Source organism: Mustela erminea, chromosome 13, assembly GCF_009829155.1.
Source record: "Mustela erminea isolate mMusErm1 chromosome 13, mMusErm1.Pri, whole genome shotgun sequence".
In the NCBI taxonomy this organism is placed as follows: domain Eukaryota; kingdom Metazoa; phylum Chordata; class Mammalia; order Carnivora; family Mustelidae; genus Mustela; species Mustela erminea.
The window spans coordinates 60,125,000-60,147,024 of record NC_045626.1 but is presented as its reverse complement, the minus strand read 5'-3'; the positions used below and the strand labels follow the sequence as shown (position 1 = coordinate 60,147,024).

The following is a 22,025-nucleotide window of genomic DNA, read 5'->3' as shown; positions in this document are numbered from 1 at the left end:
GGAGTGGTGTGAGAGGGAGAAGCAGGGTCCCAGCCAAAGGAGAAGCAGGCTTCCCTCTGAGCAGGGAGCCTGATGCAGGGCTCCATCCCAGGACTCTGAGATCAGGACCTGAACCCAAAGCAGACGCTTAACAACTGAGCCACCCAGGCATTCCCCAGTCTTTGGGTGTTTTTGTTTTTGGTTTTGTTTTTAAAGATAGTTTTGTCTTAAGAACCAAAGAAGGCTCACAAACTTGCATTTGGCTAATGTGTCTCTCAGGCCTGCTTTGTAACAAATCTCCCTCTCTTCTCTCCTTTTTTTTCTGATGCTGTTTATTTGTTGAATTAAGAAGTTAGGTCATTTGGTCTGTAGAACTTGCATATTCTGGATCCAGCTGGTTGTTTCCTGGTGACGTGATTTAACCTCTTCACTGGTCCCTACAGTTCCTTAAGCTTGGAGTTAGTTACAGGCTTTACCAGGATTCACATTTGTTTTTTCTTTTGCTTTTCTCGTCAACAAGAATACTTCAGTCAATCCTGCATACTTCCTATTGCATCGTGTTGGTGCACATACACTGTCCCACTTTTTGTGATGGTAAAATTGTTCATCTGGACGTATTTGAAAATATTACAATAGTCTTAATTAATAATACTACTACGATTTACTGCTTGCTTCCTAGATACTCGGCATTTGCTTCCTAGATACCCGGCATTTTGCTGGTTGCTTTCTTTTTTTTTTTTTTTTTAATATTTTATTTATTTGACAGAGAGAGATCACAAGTAGGCAGAGGCAGGCAGAGAGAGAGAGAGAGGAGGAAGCAGGCTCCCTGCTGAGCAGAGAGCCCGATGCGGGACTCGATCCCAGGACCCTGAGATCATGACCTGAGCCGAAGGCAGCGGCTTAACCCACTGAGCCACCCAGGCGCCCTGCTGGTTGCTTTCTATATGATTTCTATTATATCTCCGTTTATCAACTATACTCATAGAGGTGCAAAAATATGCTAGAACGGGTTGGTTGGAAGCCCCTGTGTGTTACTGCTTCGGGCTTCAGTTTACTTCTCGTAACGCGGGGTAATGAGTTTCTTGCTCTTGATTTACACGGTTATTTTGAGGATTATTTTAAGTAATGGATGTGAAAGCTCTTTGGAAATTAGATCAGGTCATATTATACTAAGTAACATTGGTTTAAAAAAAAAAAAAGAAAAGAAAAAGAGAAAGCAAACCCCAATAAACTCATCACACACTCCCCGGAGGCACTTGTCCGACCTGGAGAAGATGAAGCAAGGTGAGGCCGAGCCGCGCAGCACTCGGGGAAGGAGGCCGGAGCGAGCCGTCACACAGCGCCACCTGTCGGCGCCGCGCGGAGGTCCCGCGACTCGGCTTCCTGCCGCCCCGCCCCCAGCGCCTGGGACGCCGAGCCCGGGCGCTCCGAAGGCTCGCGGAGCCCGCCTCGAGCCGCGGCCGTGCACTCGGGAAGCGAACTCGGGGCCGCCCCGACCGCGAGCGGGGCGCCGGGGCCGCCCCGATCCGCACCGGCCGGCGTGCCCCCTCCCGGGCGCCAACAGCTTCGCGGCGCCTTCTCGGACGTTGCTTGGCCGGGGGATGCAGGGAGCCGCGGCGCTAAGGCCTTGAGCGGAGAAGAACGTCTAGAAGACAGTAAGGCTGGCACGAACAGCCGAATCGTTGAGGAAGATACGGCCGAAGGTAAGGTTTTCCTTTCTTGCAGCCACTGTACGGGACGCTGGCGGAGGCCAGCGGGGGTCTCGGCCTCGTCGCGGGCGGGGGCGGGGCCTGGGGCGGGGCCTGGGGCGGGGCCGAGATCTTCGCAGCCACTCAGTGTCGCCCGCCCGCCCAAGGTGCCAGGGCCGACGGCGGGGGTGGGGGGAGGAGGGAGGGGGTACCCGCTGGGCCACGTGCGCGGAAACCGGAAGTGGCGGGAAAGCCCCGCGGGCCGGAGGACAGGTGAAGTGATGGGGGCCAGGCTCCCCGCCCCGGGAGGCTTTACTTTCCGATCTGCCTCGCTGGGTGCCTGGCCGCCCACTGCAAGCAGGATTCTCCGAGGATTCTAACGACCGTGCTGTAATATTTAGGCTTCTAGGTTCATTGCTATTTCTTGTTACTGCAAACTGGAACCCCCTCGCCTTTTTAGGATTGAAAGTTAGCTGATTGAAAAACACGGGGTTCTGGGAATTAGTCATTTATTGGCTGGAGAGTGACGATTACTTAAGGCCCGGGTATTAAATCGTAGGCGCCTCTCATTTTCTGATTTACTGATGAAGCTTGACCAAAAAAAAAAAAAAAAAAAAAAAAAAAAAAATCCGTCTTATTTAAGGTGGAACATTTAACATTCGAATAGCCATGGTTGACACTGTGGGAGTATATTGAAGATAATGGACAAGTAAGAGGCCAAACTATATAGGTCGGGGCATATTAAACATTTTTTAATGCTGTTTTTGGGTGGAGGGAATTTAGATATTTAATGGTGGCTTTGAAGTTAAAACTCAGACACTGGATAAAATATTTTGTTCCTAGTTAGGAATTGCAGCTGCTATTTTTATATATTAGGCAATATAGAACAATGTGGCATGCATGTATTATATATTAATATTTTATGCTATAATTTAAAAGAGCTATTCTTGAACAATAACATGTCAGTTATTTTTCTTTAGCTGGTTTTTTGTTTGTTTGTTTATTTGTTTTACTTTAAACACTGATCCTTCTCTGTGTGCCCCAGGGCAGCAGCCATAAAAGGTTTTCCTTTGGAACACTTCCACATAAAGGCTTGTGAGAAAATGTGTTCTGTGTCCCTCTTTGCCCGTCTTTAAATTCCTGCCTGGCCCTCTGACCAAGGGGAACAGAACATCTTCTCCATTTGTTCCTCCTGCTTCTATGGCTGGAGACTGTGAAGCATTTAAAGACCAAAGGAGTGATAATATATGTTTGTAACTCTAAAAGGTTTGGGACAGTAAGAATAAATGTAGGCTGTTCGCTCCACAGATGTTTATCATCACTTGTTTGCAGGCAGGATCCTGGGTGCAAGCAGAGGGGGGATGTGAGGATGGACCAGGTAGGGTCCCTAACTTAGGGAGCTTACAGACTAGTGCAGTAAGAAAGATGTTTTCTCTCATGATCAGGACACACAGTGTTGGGAGGCCTGTAAATTTTTCCTGCTGGTATATCATTTGATGAGCTGAATAAAATTGACAGATTCACCTCAGGGCGTGTGTGTGTGTGTGTGTGTGTGTGTGTGTGTGTGTGTGAAAACAGTAACATTTTAGTAATTTTGCTTTTTAAACCCAAACTTGCTAATGCAAAGTTAAGTGTCTAATATGGACAGAATTCTTAGTCACTTAACCACAAGAAGGCAACACACAGAGAATATTGTCTTTATTGAAGCCACTCATGGCCTAGTTTTACGTCTAGTGATACAAGATGGATAAACACATTTTTTCCCCCATGTATTCATTGAGTAGGCAGGAAGAGCTGGCAGAAGAGCTCTCCATATTCCGGCCTGGGTAGAGTGCTCCACAGTGCTCCTATGAAGGACCGGACCCTCCTATCATTCTTGGAAAGAACCTAGTTTCTCTCCTTTGGGCTCTTATCCACAGTGCTCCTATGAAGGACTGGACCCTCCTGTCATTCTTGGAAAGAACCTAGTTTCTCTCCTTTGGGCTCTTATCCACAGTGCTCCTATGAAGGACTGGACCCTCCTATCATTCTTGGAAAGAACCTAGTTTCTCTCCTTTGGCCTGTAAGAGCCTAGACATGGAAGACAGAGTAGCATTTTAGTTATTCGGGCTGTGTGGCTATGGGGATTTTAAGTCCTTAACCTGCTTATTATGGTTGAGATAAAAGTTCAGGTTTACATTTAGTGAGCAGAGGGTCTAGGGACTTGGGATGTCAAGTGTTAGTCCAACTCAGTAAATGAGTGGAGAACAATGGCCACAGCTTCTAGATGCTCTCCGATTTCTGGCCTTTATTCTCTGCTGGGCTTCATTCTCCCCTTCCCTCCCACCATGGCTGTTTGAATCAAGTCCCATTGCTTCTGAACTCCCCAGACTGGAAGGCTTGCTCTCTAATCAAATCCTGCCACACTTGCCTCCTGGAAAGAGCTTTGCTCAAACAATTGGTGAGCATCATTTCTAGCAATCCCATGATATCAGAGGAGGCAGGTACTGTGACCCCAATTATGAGGCTCAGAAAGGGTAAGTGGCTTGCCCAAGGTCACAGAGCCAAGCTGTAGGTTGGGCTTTTTCTGGTTCAGCATAGCTCTTTGCTGCTGGTGGGTATCGTAACCTAGGATAAAATACTGAAGAGGGGGAAGTGGCTGGTTCTCTAGAGAGCTCTGAGGTTTTCCTCTTTCCTGCCGAGAGAGGTAGGCTCTGATGTGCTGTGACTGTCCCGGTGCTGGAAATGGCCGTTGCTCCCAATTCCTAGCAGTCAGCGTGCTCTTTCCACAGGTCAACTGCGTCAGAAAATGAAGGAGAGGTGCTGTCCCTGAGGTCAGCCTGAGCACAAAGAGAAGGTCCCTTGATACCCATCTGGAAGCCACCCTAAGGTAGGAGGGGTGTCTCCTTACCTAGTGTGTGCCTGGCACGCTGGCCTGGCTCTGCCATTTCTGGGGAGAGAATGGATCCCCTCCCTCCTCCTCCACTCCCTCCTTCCGTCCTACCTTCCCTCTTCCTTCCCTTTCTTTATTCTTAGTCCTCTGGTTGAAGGGCTTTGTGTAGGGTATTTTTTTTTTTTTTTATATCTTTATGGAAAAAAGAACGCAGATGCTGGAGGGAAGGGCAAGGACTTCCCCAACCTTTTGTTTGTTTGCCCTCCTTATCTGAGCTGTCAGCCTGGTGATAGAGGCCAGGCCCAGCCTCAGTGGGATCAAAGGTACTGCGAAGCCGGGTTGGCGGAGAGCTGGGCCGACCGACCGTGAGTACAAAGCCCTGGCTTGTCTCTGTGGGTCCCGTCCTGTTCCCAAGGTTCCAGGGAAGCTGGGGGACTGCAGTTTTTTTTTTTTTTTTTTTAAAGATTATTTATTTATTCATTTGACAGAGAGAGATCACAAGTAGGCATAGAAGCAGGCAGAGAGAGAGAGAGGAGGAAGCAGGCTCCCTGCTGAGCAGAGAGCCCGATGTGGGACTCGATCCCAGGACCCTGAGATCATGACCTGAGCCAAAGGCAGAGGCTTAACCCACTGAGCCACCCAGGTGCCCCGGGGCTGCAGTTTTGAGTCCCCTCAACCCCTGAACCCCCATTGAGTGCTGCACTTGGACTGCAGCCTGGGCCTGCCTGGTTCCAGGCTGCTCCTCTCCCCTGGTCGTGTTCGCGTTCTGGATCTTAGTTACCACTGCTGAAACCGGCTTCTTAGATGAAAGGAAGTGGGTGTAGAGGAGCAATTACGAAGTCATCCTTCTGGTTTTCAGCTCAGGGAGCTCAGCCTCTAAAGAGCAAAGGTGTGCATGTTAAGAGAATTGTAGGGCGGGCGGCAGAAGGCTGGGCTCCTTCCTCTTCCCTCACCCTCTAAAGCCTGAGGAAACAGGAGGGTTTGAGGGAAGTTTCAGCTGCTGTGGTTAGGATTTCAGAACACTCTTGGACCTTTTGAAAGAAAGATAGTAAAGCCATATGGTTGCTTCTGACACATTTGATTGAATCAAACCAAAGGAAATGAGATGGTATCAAGAAATGTATTCATGAGTCCTTTGAGGGTCTCTCTCTTTTAAGAGAGGGTCCCTGGGGGCACCTGGGTGGCTCAGTGGGTTAAGCCACTGCCTTCGGCTCAGGTCATGATCTCAGGGTCCTGGGATCGAGCCCCGCATCGGGCTCTCTGCTCAGCAGGGAGCCTGCTTCCCTCTCTCTCCCTATCTCTGCCTGCCTCTCTGCCTACTTGTGATCTCTGTCAAATGAATAAATAAAATCTTTAAAAAAAAAAAAAAAGAGAGGGTCCCTGTCCTTGGTCTCCCCAGTGAATGGTTACTAGGGGCATTTATACCACATTCTGGACTTGATTGCTGATAGATGGGTGATAGCAGGAGACAGACGCATTACTTTCTCCCCACCGGCATTCAGTTAAGTGCTAGCCTCATGGGGTGGAATCAAGCACAGGGGGGACTGTGCTCCCCGAGTGACCTGGAGCCGTCATGGTTTGCACCACTGCCCTATTTTTTATCTTTAATGCCACTTTCCCTCTCAAAGATGTCCCCATTGGGAAGATAAAGTGTCCAGTGATTCCAGTTATGGGGCACGCGTTGTCTGTCCTTCGAGAAACCGAGGTGGCGAGGAGGTTCTAGGGACGAGGGCAGGGTGTGGCATGTGGTCACTGGTGGCCGGACGCGCTTGATGAAGGTAGTGTGGATGTTTGGAGGAGAACTGCAGGAAGAGCGTTGGATCCCAGATTATGTGCACAGCTGCCTTTGACCTCTTGATCTGAAAGGACACAGTTACAATCTGGCATTCGTATCCTGTTGCCTCTTCAATCAAGTATTTACTGTAAACACCACCATTGGAGAACAGGCAGAGGAAGGGTGATCACTTGGGCCCGGAGCCATTCCTGCCCTATGATCCTGACATTTCTTCTTTTCCAAAAAGCCACAGACCAGGTGAGGACCCGGTGCTAGAGCCGACAGCTGTCAGTGCCCCATTGCGGGGAGCCGGAAGGGCATCCATCATTTATCACTTTCAATTCTGAGGTTATGGTTTTTTTTTTTTTAAAGATTTTATTTATTCTTCAGAGAGAGAGGGAGAGAGAGCGAGCACAGGCAGACAGAATGGCAGACAGAGGCTGAGGGAGAAGCAGGCTCCCTGCTGAGCAAGGAGCCCGATGTGGGACTCGATCCCAGTACGCTGGGATCATGACCTGAGCCGAAGGCAGCTGCTTAACCAACTGAGCCACCCAGGCGTCCCTGAGGTTATGTTTTAAACTTCTGTTAAAGGCTCAAAATACATGTTTGCCTCCATTTATTTTTCTTTAGGTAAGAGTTAAAAAATTTTCCATATCTCGATGGTTGGTTGTTATATAGAATGCCACCGTGCCGTAAGCTTCGTACTCTTATAGGGACTCAGGCTTATGTGCAAATGTGGAAAGTTCTGGAAACTGAATTTTGCGGAGATTATTTTGGACCCTACAGGAGAAGTGTGTTCTTGACTCCTTGCCTTTCAATCAACCATATGAAGTTTCCTGGATTCATCTTAGAAAAGCATCCCCCCCCAGAAAGGGATTTTCTATATTTATGGGCTCAGTGAGGATCTGTGGTCAGTGTTCCCCCACGCCTCCACTGAGAGACTTTGGAGCTGCTTCCAGATGAGTTCTCTGCAGCTTTCAGGTCACTGCCCTTTAAGATCCTTGTCTGGAGCCTAAGGTGAGGAACTTCAGTAATTTTTTTTTTTTTTAAGATTTTATTTACTTATTTGACAGACAGAGATCACAAGTAGGCAGAGAGGTGGCGAGAGGGGAAGCAGGCTCCCTGCCAAGCAGAAGGCCTGATGCGGGGCTCGATCCCAGGACCCTGGAACCATGACCTGAGCCGAAGGCAGAGGCTTAACCCACTGAGCCATCCAGGTGCCCCCAGCATGTCACTTCTTTTTTTTTTTAAAGATTTTATTTGTTTATTTGACAGAGATCACAAGTAGGCATAGGGGCAGGCTCCCTGCTGAGCAGAGAGCCCGATGCGGGACTCGATCCCAGGACCCTGAGATCATGACCTGAGCCGAAGGCAGCGGCTTAACCCACTGAGCCACCCAGGCGCCCCAGCATGTCACTTCTTAAAGTCCATTTCAGGTCATCCTCATGCCAGCCTTGCTCTTCAGATGTGTCAAAAGTGGCTGCTTTTTTTTTTTTTTTTTTAAATAGGAAACAAACCTCATTTATGATTCAGAAGAATCCATAACCACCTTAAGTTTCCCATTGAGAAACCACTACCCACAGATGTCTTCTAACCGAAGGCCATCCTGAATTTTAAGGCTCATATGCAGATGAAAACCCACGTTCATGGAAACCTATAACCCAGCTGCCATGTTGACAGATGGGGGGCTCTGGGAGACCCCGGCCTCTGAGCCCAGAGTGGCATGTATTCCTTGCATTCCTAAAGCACATTGTGAATATTCAGTTCTTCTGTGGGAAACGATATGGAAAAGTGAGGAATTCACACCAGAGGCAACACGATACAGGGGGCTTCTTGGCCTGTTGATTTGTAAGGTCAGGGACGTGGGAGTCAAGTTTTGGGAGTCACGTTACACTTATTAATATTTGTCGACTGTTCCACTATGTGTCCTACTTTAACATCCTTTGGGTAGATTCTTATTTAATGACTTCCAAAGTGGTAGTCAAACTTTATCGTGTTAGTGGGAGGATCATTCTTACAGTGTAATCTGACTTACTAGCCTCGTACAAGTACTGGACACTTCATTTATTCGGGATTGTCGGTGGAATTCAGTAACTTAATAGTTCTTACTAGAAGGAGAGTTTATGGCAGTGTTAAGAAACGTAATCCGATCCTTTCTGTTTTCTGTTTTCCCCGCAGGTTGCGCCTTACCCAAGATTCCACACTTCTCTCGCGGTCAGTTCTTGATGGATTTCACTCCTGGATGCTGGCGACTCCTGGGCAGGAGACATGGCTCCGATCAGGCCAGGGTTTGGAAACCAGGATCTGTGTCTGCTCAAGAGAAGAAGTTTCCTGCTGTTGAAACTCACTGCTGTTGTCTTTGCCACGGTTCTATTTTGTGAATTTTTAATCTATTACTTGGTGATCTTTCGATGTGATTGGCCTGAGGTGAAAACTCCGGCTCATGAGAGTGGACAAAAGACTTTGAAAGCCATGTTTTTGGCTGATACCCACTTGCTTGGGGAAGTACGAGGCCATTGGCTAGACAAATTACGAAGGTAGGGGCTACAATCAGGAATCCTTCTGAAATTTTACCAAAGGCGAATCCCTCTCCTTCTAGGTCAGACTTGTCGTTAGTTATTTTCCTTCAAAGAGAGACATATGGGCCCTTTGACTTTTCCTTGAACATAGTGTTTGCAGAGCCTCTCTTATTTTTAAGGACCCAGGACTTGGAAGGCACGTCTGGATTAGAGTCTTGCAACTTTGGACAAGTTCCTAGGGTCTCTCCAAGCCTGTCTCTGCCTCCTTGTTTGTAACTGGTTAATACCAGAGACTTAGCAGGCTGTGTGAGGAAAATTCCCCCAGCAAGGTCTGGCACGCGGGTGTGGTGGGCCAAGGTTGGCTTCCCCTTTCCCTGGGCAGCGGAGGAAACATACCTGGGTTGGTGGTGGTCCCCTCTCGCAGCCACTGGGGTGTCATTTGGAACCCACTTGGTTTTTGCCCGCTCTGGGCAGCTGGAGCCGAGCAGGTCTGTGGCTGTCACTCTGGAGAGAGGATCAGGTCCTATTTGTCCAACTTAGACCGGCCCAAGCAGAGTCCACCTGCTTTCCCATCAGAATTCTTTTTAAAAAATTTAATTGTGGTAAAATACACATAATATGAAAGTTACCATGGTCAACAGTTATTTATATATAAATAAATAATATAATATTTATATATTATTTATTAATTATTCCAGATATTTATATTTATTTTATTTTGTATATTTCAGTGGCATCATGTACATTCACAGTGTTGGGCAGCCGTCCCCGCCAGCCAGCTCTAGAACGTTTTCTTCTTCCCAAACTGGAACTTGGTCCTTGCTTAATACTGACTCCCCATTCCCCGTTCTCCTGGCCCCTGCGCCCGCCATGCTGTTCTGTCTCCATAGATCTGACTCCTCTGGGACCTCATACAAGTGGAGTCATACAGTATTTGTCCTCTTGTGTCTGGCTTATTTCATTGAGCAGAATGTCCTCTGGGTCCATCCGTGTTGGGGCATGTGGTAGAATTTCCTTCCTTTTTAAGGCGGAGGGATAATGATGTTGTGTATTTAGACCATGTTTCGTTTCTCCGTTCCTCTGTGGATGGATACGTCTACCTTCTGGCTGATGGTGACTGATGGGGCTTTCAGCCATCATGGCAGCCAAGCTCTCTTCTTTCCCCTAGAGGCCCCCCCACCCTGACCCCTTTTCCTCATCATCTCTAAACAGGTCTTTATCCTTGCGAGCAGGAATATCCCTGGAGTAGTCTGGATATGGAAGAACCTTATGCTGAGTGGGAGGGGGAAGAGGTGTAACGTCCCCAGGGGTGAGAGGCAAGACAGAAAAAGGAAAGCTGGAGGGGCTGCCGTCCTTCTGTACCCAAGAGTTTTAAACCACAGGAGGCATGAGATAAGGGCCAGGGTGAGACTCCTTTGCTTCCATTTGGGCCTTACCAGTTGAGCTTTCTTCCCTGCCCATTGTTGCTGCTGTTTCTAGATCTTTCTTCTCCAGGGTGAATTACATTCATCGAGAAAAACAGCACTGAATTTTGGGGGTATCTTGAGTGAAGGTGTGCACAGGTAGCAAGCAGTTTACGTGGGGCCTTGCTGACCTCAAAGTACCTTTCCCTATTTGTGCTCTGGGACGTCATAGTCCCCTTTGGTAGGGGAGAAACAGCCGGGATGATGCCTTAAAAAGGAGGGATGAATTGGGATCCTTAGGAGAATGACACGGGTCAGAGTCGGTCAGGGAGAGGGGAGGGTGGTTCGAGAAAGCGTGGATGTTTGAACTCCTACTAACTGCCCTGTGAGAGAAGGTTTTACAATTCCTGCTCACCAACGAAGAATAGGAATCAGAGGGAGTGGGACGTTCTTAAGGCCGTACAGGGGGTTATGGGTGGAGCTGGGGTGTTAAGCCATGGCCTGTCAGGTTCAAGAGCACAGGCTTTTTTTTTTAAATTAAGATTTTATTTATCTGAGAGAAAGAGTGAGTGAAAGAGCACCAGCCGAGGGGGGAAGGTGGGGCAGAGGGAGGAGACTCCCCGTTGAGCTAGGGAGCTGAATGTGGGGCTCGATCCCAGGACCCTGGGATCATGACCTGAGCCAAAGGCAGATGCTTAACCGACTGAGCCACCCAAGCTTCCTCCAGGCTGTTTTCATTCTCTTGTCTTACCTATGGGGTGATTCTTTGGATATCTGAAGTCTGCAGCATTTACAGTCTTGGTATTGGCTAGTCTGATTCTCCCATTATCTTCCCCCAATTCTGAAGGCAGGCAGGAAGTTGAGGTCCTTCAAGAAGTGGAAGTTGAGGCCGATGCTATCCTCTCCTCTCTGGGGTGTCAACTCAGTCTACACTGAGTGTCTGGAAGCTGCATTGAGCTCTCCCTGAACTTTGGGGCTTGTTATGACTGAGGGATGGCTTCTGGGGTGCAGTGTGGTGTCTGATCTGTGTGTGCCATGTTGGGGGGAAGTCAGCTTTTAAGATGCGTGGGTGGGGCAGCCCGACTCTCCCTCAGACCCTTTATTTCCCACACTGAATCACACGTGGACTCTGACCCTTGCTAGTGTGGGAAGGGAATGCAGGGGTGAGGCTGTGGAAGGAGAATGGGAGCATTTGGTTGACTTTTTAAATGGCCCGTAAGACAGATCTAGGCTCCACATAAGAAAGAAACTGATGCTGTGCTTTTCTCTGTTGACCTTAGGGAATGGCAAATGGAGAGAGCTTTCCAGACGGCTCTGTGGTTGTTGCAGCCCGAAGTTGTCTTCATTCTAGGGGACATCTTTGATGAAGGGAAGTGGAGTTCCCCCCAGGTAGGGCCCCGTGATCCAGCCACCCTAATCCTGCTTTGAGGGTCCAGGGCAGGCAGCCCAGAAAACCCATGAAGCAGTATCTGGGAGGGTTGGAGGTTTTGCTCAGCACCAACATTAAACACGTGTAGTCTTTTTTTTTAATTCTTTCTTTTTTTTTTTTTTTTTTTTAAAGATTTTATTTATTTGACAGATAGAGATCAGAAGTACGCAGAGAGAGAGAGAGGAGGAAGCAGGCTCTCCGCGGAGCGGACAGCCCGATGTGGGGCTCGATCCCAGGACCCTGGGATCATGACCCGAGCCGAAGGCAGAGGCTTTAACCCACTGAGCCACCCAGGCGCCCCAATTCTTTCTTTTTTCTAAGATTTTATTTATTTATTTGACAGACAGAGATCACAAGTAGGCAGAGAGAGGGAGAGGCAGGCTTCCGCTGAGCAGAGAGCCCGATGTGGGGCTCAATCCCAGGACCCTGGGATGACGACCCGAGTCGAAGGCAGAGGCTTTAACCTACTGAGCCACCCAGGTGCCCCACATGTAGTCTATCTTGATGATTGTTAGGGTCCGTATCTCCTGCCAATCTTGAGTTAGGCTGGCTAATCATAGATAGTTGATGCTTGCACCATGCCGGTTAGGGATGCTGACCTTGTGCAGTCAAAAATTTTTGTATAACTTTGGAATTCTCCCAAAACTTAACTACCAGTAGCCCACTGTGGACTGGAAGCCTTGCTGATAACACAGTCAGCTTGTATGTTACATGTTACGTGTATTCTATTCTGTAATCTTAGGATAAAGTCAGCTAGAGAAAAGAAAATGTTGCTAAGAAAATCGTAAGGAAGAGAAAATACGTTTACAGTACTCGACTGTCTTTATAAAAAAAAAGTCCATGTATAAGCTGACCTATGCAGTTCAAACTTGTTTGACTGTCAACTGTATCTGTTTACATAGGAAGCAGGTAGATAAGTCAGAACTGGCTTTGCTGGAATGCAAATTCCCATGAGCCTCTCGGGAAAGGGAAAAAGAGGCAAGGTGCGTAAATTCGCTTGTCACCAAAATTATAAAATACATATTGAAATGTAATTTGACTTTACACTGGATTACTTAGCCATGAAATTATGAGAATTGTGCTATAAATGTGACTGCTACCCTCCTTTTCTTAAATTTTTTAAAAAAAAAAATTTAAAATTTATTAGAGAGAGAGTGAGCTGGGGAGGAACGAATGGAGAGGGAGAGAGTAACTCAAGCAGACTCTGTGTAGCGTGCAGAGCCCAACATGGGGCTTGATCTCACAACTCTGAGATCATGACCTAAGCCGAAATCAAGATTTGTATGTTTAACTGACTGCGCCTCCCAGGCACCCTTCCTCTTAGGAGAAGGAGTCTCAGGGACCTGGTGTGAGGTTCTTGTGCCTTCAGGGGACTCCATCTCGGTGTTGTGGTGACATATGCCTTTCTATAACCAAAGAGAAGGGCTGTTCTCACTTTAACTGTCCAGTATTTTACTTACTGTATTCCTGGAATTAATGGAAAATAGAAAAAAGCTGTTTCGCTGCTTATGAAAATGTTTGGTCATAAATGGTTTTAGAAGTATTTTTCTGGGGTGGGATATTTAAAAAATTTTTTTTTTAAATTAAACTCAATGTAATTAACATAGAGTATATTACTAGTTTCAGCAACAGAGGTCATCAGTTGCATGTAACACCCCGTGCTTGTTGCATCACGTGCCCTCCTCAGTGTGCATCACCCAGTTACCCCATGCCCTCCACCCCCCGTCCCATCCAGCAGCCCTCAGTTTGTTTCCTAGAGTTAAGAGTTTTCTTATGGTTTGTTTCCTTCTCTGTTTTCATCTTATTTTATTTTTCCTTCCCTTCTGTTATGATCCTCTGTTTTATTTCTTAAATTCCCAAATGAGTGAAGTCAGGTGGTTATTTGTCTTTCTCTGACTGACTTATTTTGCTCAGCATAATACCCTCTAGTTCATCCATATTGTTGCGAATGGCGAGATTTCATTCTTTCTGATGACGGAGGACTATTCCGTTGTGTTTATACGTGTGGGTACCACATCTTTATCCATTCCCCTGTCATTGGACATCTGGGCTTTTTCCATAGTTTGGCTACTGTGGACATTGCTGCTATAAACATTGGGGTACAGGTACCCCTTAGAATCACTGTGTCTGTATCCTCTGGGTAAATACCTAGTAATGCAGTTGCTGGGTGGTAGGGTAGCTCTGTTTTTAACTGAACCTCCATACTATTTCCCAGAGTGACTGCATCAGTTTGCACTGGGGTGGGAGATTTTTTAAAAAGCCATTCTTGGGGCACCTGGGTGGCTCAGTGGGTTAAAAGCTCAGCCTTCGGCCCAGGTCATGGTCCCAGGGTCCTGGGATCGAGCCCTGCATTGGGCTCTCTGTTCAGGGAGCCTGCTTCCTCCTCTGTGCCTGCTTCTCTGCCTACTTGTGATCTCTGTCTGTCAAATAAATAAATAAAATCTTAAAAAAAAAAAAAAAGCCATTTCTCAGGATAATCCAAAAGCTTTACAAAGAAAGTCTTGGTCCAGATCTGATTAGAAACCCGCTGTTTGGAGTGCCTGGGTGACTTAGTCAGTTTAGTGTCTTTTTTTAGCGCAGGTCTTGATCCCACGGTCCTGGGATTGAGTGCCTCACCAGGCTCTCTGCTTAGCCGGGAGCCTGCTTCTTCCTCTCCCTCTGCATACCACTCCCCCTGTTTCTGCTCTCTCTGTGTCAGATAAATAAAATCTTAAAAAAAAGGCAAGCCACGGTTTATAGGGTCTCATAATTAAATATGAGATAATGGAAATAGTATATTTAACAAGCAAGTAGTTATAAAATGAAGTTGGATGTATATGTTGCTTTTACAAATTGAGGGTAGCATTTTATGTTTTTATGTTTTTCTTTTTTTTTTTTTTTAAAGTTTTTATTTATTTATTTGAGAGAGGGAGAAAGAGAGAGAGAGAGAAAGAGAAATCACAAGTGGGGTTGGAGGGACAGAGGGAAGAGGCGAAGTAGGCCCTGCACTGAGCAGGAAGCCTGACACGGGGCTCAATCCCAGGAGCCTGAGATCCTGACCTGGACGGAAGGCAGATGTTAACTGACTGAGCCGCCCAGCACCCCTGTTTTTGTTTTTCTAATTTTATGTTATTCTGCTTTTATCGTATCTTAACTTTAAATATTATCTGTTAAAGTGAAGTTTTTGTAAATGTATTGAACTTTCTCTCTAGCCTGGTTCTCTGGTTTGGGCCTTACTTAAAACTCTTAGGATAAAGTTGATTATTCTCCAACTCCGTATTGTCTTTCCTGTGTCTGTCCAGTTGATGTTTTTCGACTTAATAAGAGCCAGAATGATACAAACATAATTCTCAAGCTTTAATAGTTAAAGTAAATGTCCGAATAATGTTGAAATATTTGTTGGATTTTGTCTTTCTTTCCTCTGCATTCTATCTGTTCTCATTCCCACAGTGGTAGCCACAGGGAAATGATAAAATGAGGAATGTGCTCATCTTTGTTTTGGTTGAGACACGTGAATTTACTGGACATCTCCTACAAGCCTGTTCTCACAGTGTGTCCCAGTCTGGAGTGATTATTAACCTGGGGTCCATGCATGGGCTTCAGGGGATATTTTTAGGGGATCTTAAAATAATGGGTATATAATTGCCATCTAATGTTTTAATATGGGGGATACCATTTAATTAAAAGCTGGCATCAAATTAAATCATGGAAATATTAAGTCTTAGAAAATGCAGTGTGACATAGAATTAGAAATTAGGTTCTAAGGCATCTGGGTGTCTCAGTTCGTTAAGTGACTACCTTCGCCTCCGGTCATATTCCTAGAGACCCAGGGTGGAGTCCCGCATCGGGCTCCATGCTCATCAGGGAGTCTGCTTCTCCCTTTGACCCTCCTCCCCCATCTTGTGGTCTCTCTCTCTCTCATTCTCTCTTTCAAATAAATAAATAAAATCTATTTTAAAAAAGTTAAAAAAAAAGACATTCTAAGTTCTACATTAACTCTCTGGGCATCTGATTTGGAGGGGGAATTAATGTCTCATCATCAGAATAGGGAGCATTTTTTTTTTTTTTTTTAGCCACAGAGAAGATAGGTTCTCTGGGTCTCAGCAGTGATCCGTTTTCCCCATAGGCCTGGGCAGATGATGTGCAGCGATTTCGGAAAATATTCAGACACCCACGTCACGTGCAGCTGAAGGTGGTTGCTGGCAACCATGACATTGGCTTCCACTATCAGTAAGTCATTCAGTGAAGCATTGCCCCCTGAGAGCTTCGTTAACTAGAGCTTTAAACCTGCCACCATTCAGGTGAGAGCCTTATTTGTGCTGGGGGAGGGGGCAGACATTTGTTGTCCTTGAAAGATGGAAGCCCTAGGAGCATGAACTCCACAGGGTGAAGATTTTTGTCTTGGCACAATGTACATCTTTAATGAATCTCTGTTGAATAAATGATTTGTCTGTGCCCTTGGGTGATGAACTTGAAGCTTACAATTAATGACCAATTATTTTCTTTGGGACTCAGAAAACAAGACCATTTCGACTTTTGTAAATAGTATTTTACATAGTGCTTACGATGTGTCAGTCAGTTTTAAGTATTGTATTATTTTTTCCTCCAAATTTTTATTTGAATTCTAGTTAGTTAACCTGTGGTGTAATACTGGTTTCAGGAATAGAATTTAGTGATTCATCACTTACGTATATCGCCAGTGCTTATCGTCACAAGAGTCTTCCTTAATCCCCATCCTCCATCTAGCCCATCCCCCACCCACCTCCCTCCAGCAACCCTCAGTTTGTTCTCTATTGAAGAGTCTCTTAGGGTTTGCTTTCTCCTCTCTCTCTTTTCTCCTTTCCCCTATGTTCCTCTGTTTTGTTTCCTAAATTCCACATATGAGTAAAATCATATGGTATTTGTCTTTCTCTGTCTTACTTTGCTAGCTTCATCTGCGTTATTGCAGATGGCAAGAGTTCATATTTTTTGATGGCTGAGTAATATTCCATGGCTATAGACCACCTCTTATGTATTCGTTAGTTGATGGACTCTTTCCATAGTCTAGCTGTTGTGGATAATCTTGCTATAAACATCAGGGCTAAGCACTTCACTTCCATATATCAACTCATTTAATCTTTCTAATGGTCCTGTTACTTTAACCATTGTGCCGGTGAGGAAACTGGGGCCCTGGGGACTAAGTCACTTGCCCCAGTGCTTGTGGTCACTCAGTGGTGGAGGGTTTGCCCCGACAGCCTGGGCCGGCTGGAGCCCTCACCTCACAAGGCTAGTCCAACACTCAGATCCCGAGTTATTTCCTGTGTTTATGCTAACTCTTAAGAGGTCCTAAAACGGCTTGCTCTGAAAAATGTTTCTTTTTACAATTGAATCTAGGATGAGCACATACAAAATAAAACGATTTGAGAAAGTTTTCAACCCCAAAAGGCTGTTTTCTTGGAAGGGAATGAAGTGAGTATTATTTGTAAATTCTTAGGAAGCCCTTTCCTTCCTTTGGACTTCTTTTTCTTTTCTTTTCTTTTTTTTTTTTTTAAAGATTTTATTTATTTATTTGACAGAGAGAGATTACAAGTAGGCAGAGAGGCAGGCAAGGAGGGAGATAGAGGGAAGCAGGCTCCCCGCTGAGCAGAGAGCCCGATGGGGGACTCGATCCCAGGACCCTGACATTATGACCCGAGCCGAAGGCAGCGGCTTAACCCACTGAGCCACCCAGGCGCCCCTGGACTTCTTTTTCTAAGGGAGCCATTGTCCTGGGTTGGAGTTGGGCTCCGTGTGGCCTGCTGTACCATTTCAGATGAAGGCGCCGCAGGCCTCCTCCCTCCCTGATGGTCACCATCAGGGTCACCAGCCCGGTGTTCCTTAACAAGCTGCAAGTGGACCGGCCAGTTGATGACTTTGCCTGGCCACTGAGGGCATTCCCTTCCTGCCTGCCATGTCTCTGGGTGCTAGAACATTCATCAACCCACTCTGTAAAGGATCTTATTTTTATTTGTTCAAAATGTACTTCTTTTCCTTTATAAAGGATGCCCTCGTGGGTATGCTGTCCCACGATTTGGGGGCGGGTATGTTCACTGTCCTTTAGCTGTGTGCCACCCCGACACAGCCTTGATTTGTAGACCAAATCCTCCCCACCCTTTCCTCAGACGGTGAGCTCCCCCTCTGTGTGGCCATTCTCATGCCATCCCCGGACGCTGTCATGTGTGGGTGTGTGTTCCCAGGGTGGTGGATAAGACTGTACATGTTGCTCTGGTTGCAGACCTACTGGAGGGAGAAAAGATGGGAGGAAGGCTCTTCCTCTTTCGATCACGGCCCCCGTGGGTGTCCGGCGCTCATGGCTTTGGCCGTGGCAGCTCCCTGGGTCTGTCACAAGAGATGACCTGTGACACTCCCAGAAACCAGGTCAAGGGTTCTCCACCAATGCTCACTCCTTCCCTCCCTTGACCTGTAGTACTGAGTCTCTATTCCTTTTCCTGAGTCCTATGAAGACTGGGCACAGTTTCAGTTCTTTTTCCTTAGGCATAGAGTTTAAGAAACTTGAAACACACTGATCGTATTTCAAATCATTTAGTTAGCTCCCCATCGCTAAGATTCTTTAAATTTCAAGCAGTGTTTACTGACTGGTGCCTTCTTCAGGCCTAGCTGATATGTGTGTTGGAAACAAAAGCCTGTTTAACGGTAGTCTGTACAGATCTAGGTAAAGTGGTTTGTAGAGGGCAGCCGCCTGTGGCTTTACATCCTGGTTTGGGGTCATCTGCACGCGTTAGCTCTGGCCGTTGCACCCCCTCCCCGCCCCGCCTTGCCCTGTCTGCTGCGTGTACAGATGTTAGTGAAGATGACCTGTGCTTCACTGTTCAGGGATTTCTCACACACTCAGGGTTCAAACCCCTTTGACTGTGTGTGTCTTAGGCTTCCCTCCCAGTATAACGCTCTGTTGCCTTCTTAGTGTCAACTCAAACCTAAAACAGGTTAGTTGAGGCTTCAGGCCGCTCTGGGACGGGTTTCTTCACACTGTGGCCCCTCAGCTTTTGTGTCATGGGAGCAGAACTGCCAGAGTCCGGACACGGGAAGCCCAGGGGCCCTGACTGTCTGCTTGCTCCCTCTGCCTCAGTTTCGTGATGGTCAACAGCGTTGCCCTGGAAGGGGACGGCTGCCACATCTGCTCCGAAGCAGAAGCTGAACTCCTGGAAATTTCTCACCAACTGAATTGCTCCCGTGAGGTAGGAGCACCTGAAGGCACAGGGGCTTCTGTTCTGGCATCTTCTACGCGGGCGGTCACTGTACCTGGTATTTCTTGCATCACTCAGCTCCCTCTTCCTTTCCTACCACTCAGGGCTCTGGGACTCTGGCTCTGCCAGGTTAACCAATTTTTCACCAGCAGGAACGTGGCTCCGGCCCCTGCCAAGATGTGCCGCTGCTGCCCGCATCCGCCCCGGTGCTCCTGCAGGTGAGCGGGGACCACGCAGCTCCGTCTCCCCGGATCTGGGCCAAAATGGCCGGAGGCTCCCCTGCTCACATCTGACCCTCTAATATCTGGGCAGCATTTCCCACTTTACCGGAAGAGCGATGCTAATTGTTCTGGGGAGGATGCTGCACCTCTGGAAGAGCGGGGCATTCCCTTTAAGGAGCGGTACGACGTGCTTTCCCGGGAGGCCTCTCAGCAGGTTTGCGGGGGAGTGGGATGACCACCCACCCACGGGACTGACGGACCGCCATGGACAGCCACTGGCACACTTGGAGGCGTGGTGGGGGAGTGGGGCATTGGGGGGTTGGGGGGTAGGAGTCGGGGGTTGAGGGGATGGGGGTTTTCATGTCCTCCTTTGGTTCCTCCCCTGCCCCCAGCAATTCTGTTTCCTAATACCAAGTGAGTAATAATAACCTCAGCTATTCTTTAGTCCGAGATTTGTTCTCAATTTAAATGTGTTTGAAAATGTGAATGGAATTTAAGAGTTAATTTTGGGGGACTTGATATAACTATATTTATATTATAGAAACACGTATTTGTATAGTGGATGATATACTATATCATACAATAGAAATATAAAATAAATTTATAAAAATATTTATAAAAATATAAAATCTGAGAGAAGGACAGAGTCTCCCTAAAAGCCTGAGCTTACTTCTTGATAGGGTCTCAGCCAATTAAAGGATGTTAAGGAAAAGATAAAGCCCCCGACCAAGTAGGGATTTTATATTTAGCTTCATGAGATAAGTGGGTGGCTGGTCGCTGCGCCCTGAGGAGACTCTGTGCAGGCACTGACCACCTGTTGCTGTGTTCCCCCACCCCACCGGGTGTGGTAGCTACTTTGGTGGCTGCGGCCACGTCTCATCCTGAGTGGCCACACGCACAGTGCCTGCGAGGTGCTCCATGGGGCGGGAATCCCCGAGATCAGCGTGCCATCTTTCAGTTGGAGGAACAGAAACAACCCCAGCTTCATCATGGTAATGTGAACATTTATTTTCATCTGGACGCTCGCATAGAAGTATTGAAATCAACACAGTAATCAACTATTTAATTGCTGCAATCTGTAAAAACATACAAACGCTGTGAATACAAACTTGCCCTCCTCCCCATGTGCACTTGGTTTGATTCCCAGACCCCTTTCCCCATGCCTCGTGCCTCTCTGGGGACACGTGAGCGCTGCATGGCCCTGGAGGGGGTGGGGTGGGGGCTGGGCATCCTACAGAATGCGTCAACCCCACGGACCTGGTGTGGTCCTCAGATAGGAGGCTCTGCGTGTCTAATTTTCAAAGGAAACCGGAGCCTGTCTTCATTGGCCAGACGCCATCATCTAGTCTTATGTCAGGAGAATGCTACAGCTCTGGCGAGTGCCCTTGACATGTCACTTCAATTAGTGGCTACTTTTACTTCATGAAAAGATAGGGAAACCCTCATGTTTTCAAGTTCAAAGTGAATGAGACCACTCCTCCGTGTCAGTCCACACCGCAAAAACACTTACAAGAAAAGCCCACTGAGGTGCCCCCGGCCCATGCATTTCTGGGTAACAGGTTGCTTAATTTAGCAGAAGTGGCATGAGAAATGGCCTTGTAATCCTTGTTTCTCAGTGCCCACTGATGTAAAGTCTCCATGCGTCTTGCATCTCTGTCATGTTGCCCAGTGCATTATAGGGGGGGACCTGCTGTGCCAGGGGCTAGTTTCAGTGGAGGGTTCAGCTCCACTCAGCACGCTGGGAGCCTTGCCTGCATGTCTCCACCAGTGCTTCCGGTTGGTGGGTGGTGCCTTGTGGAGGCCCAAGGCTGTTCCCCTTCCTCTCGGGGGGAGAGCTACTTCCTGGCCTCACCTGACTCAACCAAGATGGCTGCCTTGCCTCAACTGTGTCTAAGTCTGTTGCGTGGCACTGTGGGAGGGCTCTTGCTGCAGCATTAACCTCCTCATTTCTTTTCCAGGGCAGTATGACGCCCACAGAGTACGCCCTTGCCAAGTGCTACCTGCCTCACGAGGCTACCGTTCTGGCCACATACTGTGTAGCTGCTTCGCTCCTGCTGGTCCTCCTGTTAGTCCACTCCAGACTTCTGCCCTCACCTTTTCTTTTTGGCTGGAACCTGCTCAGAAAATTTAAGACAACGTAAAGAGCAGGAGACTTGTGTATTTCGTCATAAGTAACAAAGCCAAAGAAACTGGACCTTGGGCAGGGCTCACGGGAGATGAGGTCAAAGGAGGCGGTGTTTATACACATCACGGAAACTGTAAGTCACTGATGCAGATTCCTGCAGAATAAATAGTTGACGGTACTGTTCTCATGCTATAAAAATGGAACGTGTACTCTACAACAAGTCTTGTCTCATTTTATCAAATATATGTATAATCAAAGATCGTGTCTGTACAATATGTAAAAGCTATTAAAGTCATCACTTGCATGCACTAGGCTGTCCTACCTTCCCCAGGATGGAGCCGGCGGCCCGGGAACACACTCAGGGTTGTGTGTGCACAAACACTGGGTTTGCTTCTGTCCCCTTATGAAGTGGTCCACAAACTCCTATTATATATGATAAAGCTGTACACTTAAAATAATAAAAGTACAGATGTCACAAGCAGGAATATGTTTTTGCAGACTTTTGTACTTCTGTGCTAATCATGGAATCGGATTTTTAGAGAAGATAATTTTCTTTCCAGCAGACCAGGCTGTTAAAATCTGAATGTAATGCCCGTCCATGATCCAAAGGGACTTGAAAAAAAGGACTGGGAAGTGGCTTTTGGTATTTAAGAATAAATATGTTTTGATAATTTTCCACCAGATAAAATGTGTTCTTTCTGTGTGTCTTCTGTGAGCCTGGCTCTGTCTCTGAATAGGAAGCTTAGTCCCAGGGGGACTGCTGAGGGATAATGTACGTAAGAGCGCACAACTTTGCTTTTTGGGCACATGTGG

General features: G+C 47.2%; 1 protein-coding gene across 4 annotated transcripts; it reads left to right on the top strand.

The window, feature by feature from the left end:
- The first annotated feature begins 1,352 nt into the window (after positions 1 to 1,352).
- On the top strand, positions 1,353 to 22,014 carry MPPE1 (metallophosphoesterase 1). Of its 4 annotated transcripts, none has more exons than XM_032309625.1 (11): positions 1,353 to 1,682; positions 4,439 to 4,536; positions 8,492 to 8,850; positions 11,516 to 11,624; positions 15,770 to 15,873; positions 17,017 to 17,091; positions 18,749 to 18,857; positions 19,019 to 19,084; positions 19,179 to 19,301; positions 19,939 to 20,079; positions 21,046 to 22,014. In XM_032309625.1, the coding sequence occupies exons 3-11, from the start codon at positions 8,582 to 8,584 to the stop codon at positions 21,226 to 21,228; spliced, it is 1,179 nt and encodes a 392-aa protein (XP_032165516.1). In that variant the 5' UTR covers positions 1,353 to 1,682; positions 4,439 to 4,536; positions 8,492 to 8,581; the 3' UTR covers positions 21,229 to 22,014. The 4 variants fall into 4 exon arrangements, with proteins under 4 accessions (XP_032165516.1, XP_032165515.1, XP_032165513.1 ...); XM_032309622.1 differs by having other exon boundaries at positions 1,354 to 1,682; positions 19,016 to 19,084; XM_032309623.1 differs by lacking the exon at positions 1,353 to 1,682 and adding an exon at positions 3,680 to 3,729 and having other exon boundaries at positions 19,016 to 19,084.
- The last annotated feature ends 11 nt before the right edge of the window (positions 22,015 to 22,025 follow it).

Coding starts and splice junctions, on each gene's coding strand:
- MPPE1 (XM_032309624.1), top strand. CDS start 8,582: ATGGCTCCGATCAGGCCAGGGTTTGGAAACCAGGATCTGTGTCTGCTC. Junction 11,625..15,769: donor GGAAGTGGAGTTCCCCCCAG/GTAGGGCCCCGT, acceptor TTTTCCCCATAG/GCCTGGGCAGATGATGTGCA. Junction 18,858..19,015: donor AACTGAATTGCTCCCGTGAG/GTAGGAGCACCT, acceptor ATTTTTCACCAG/CAGGAACGTGGCTCCGGCCC.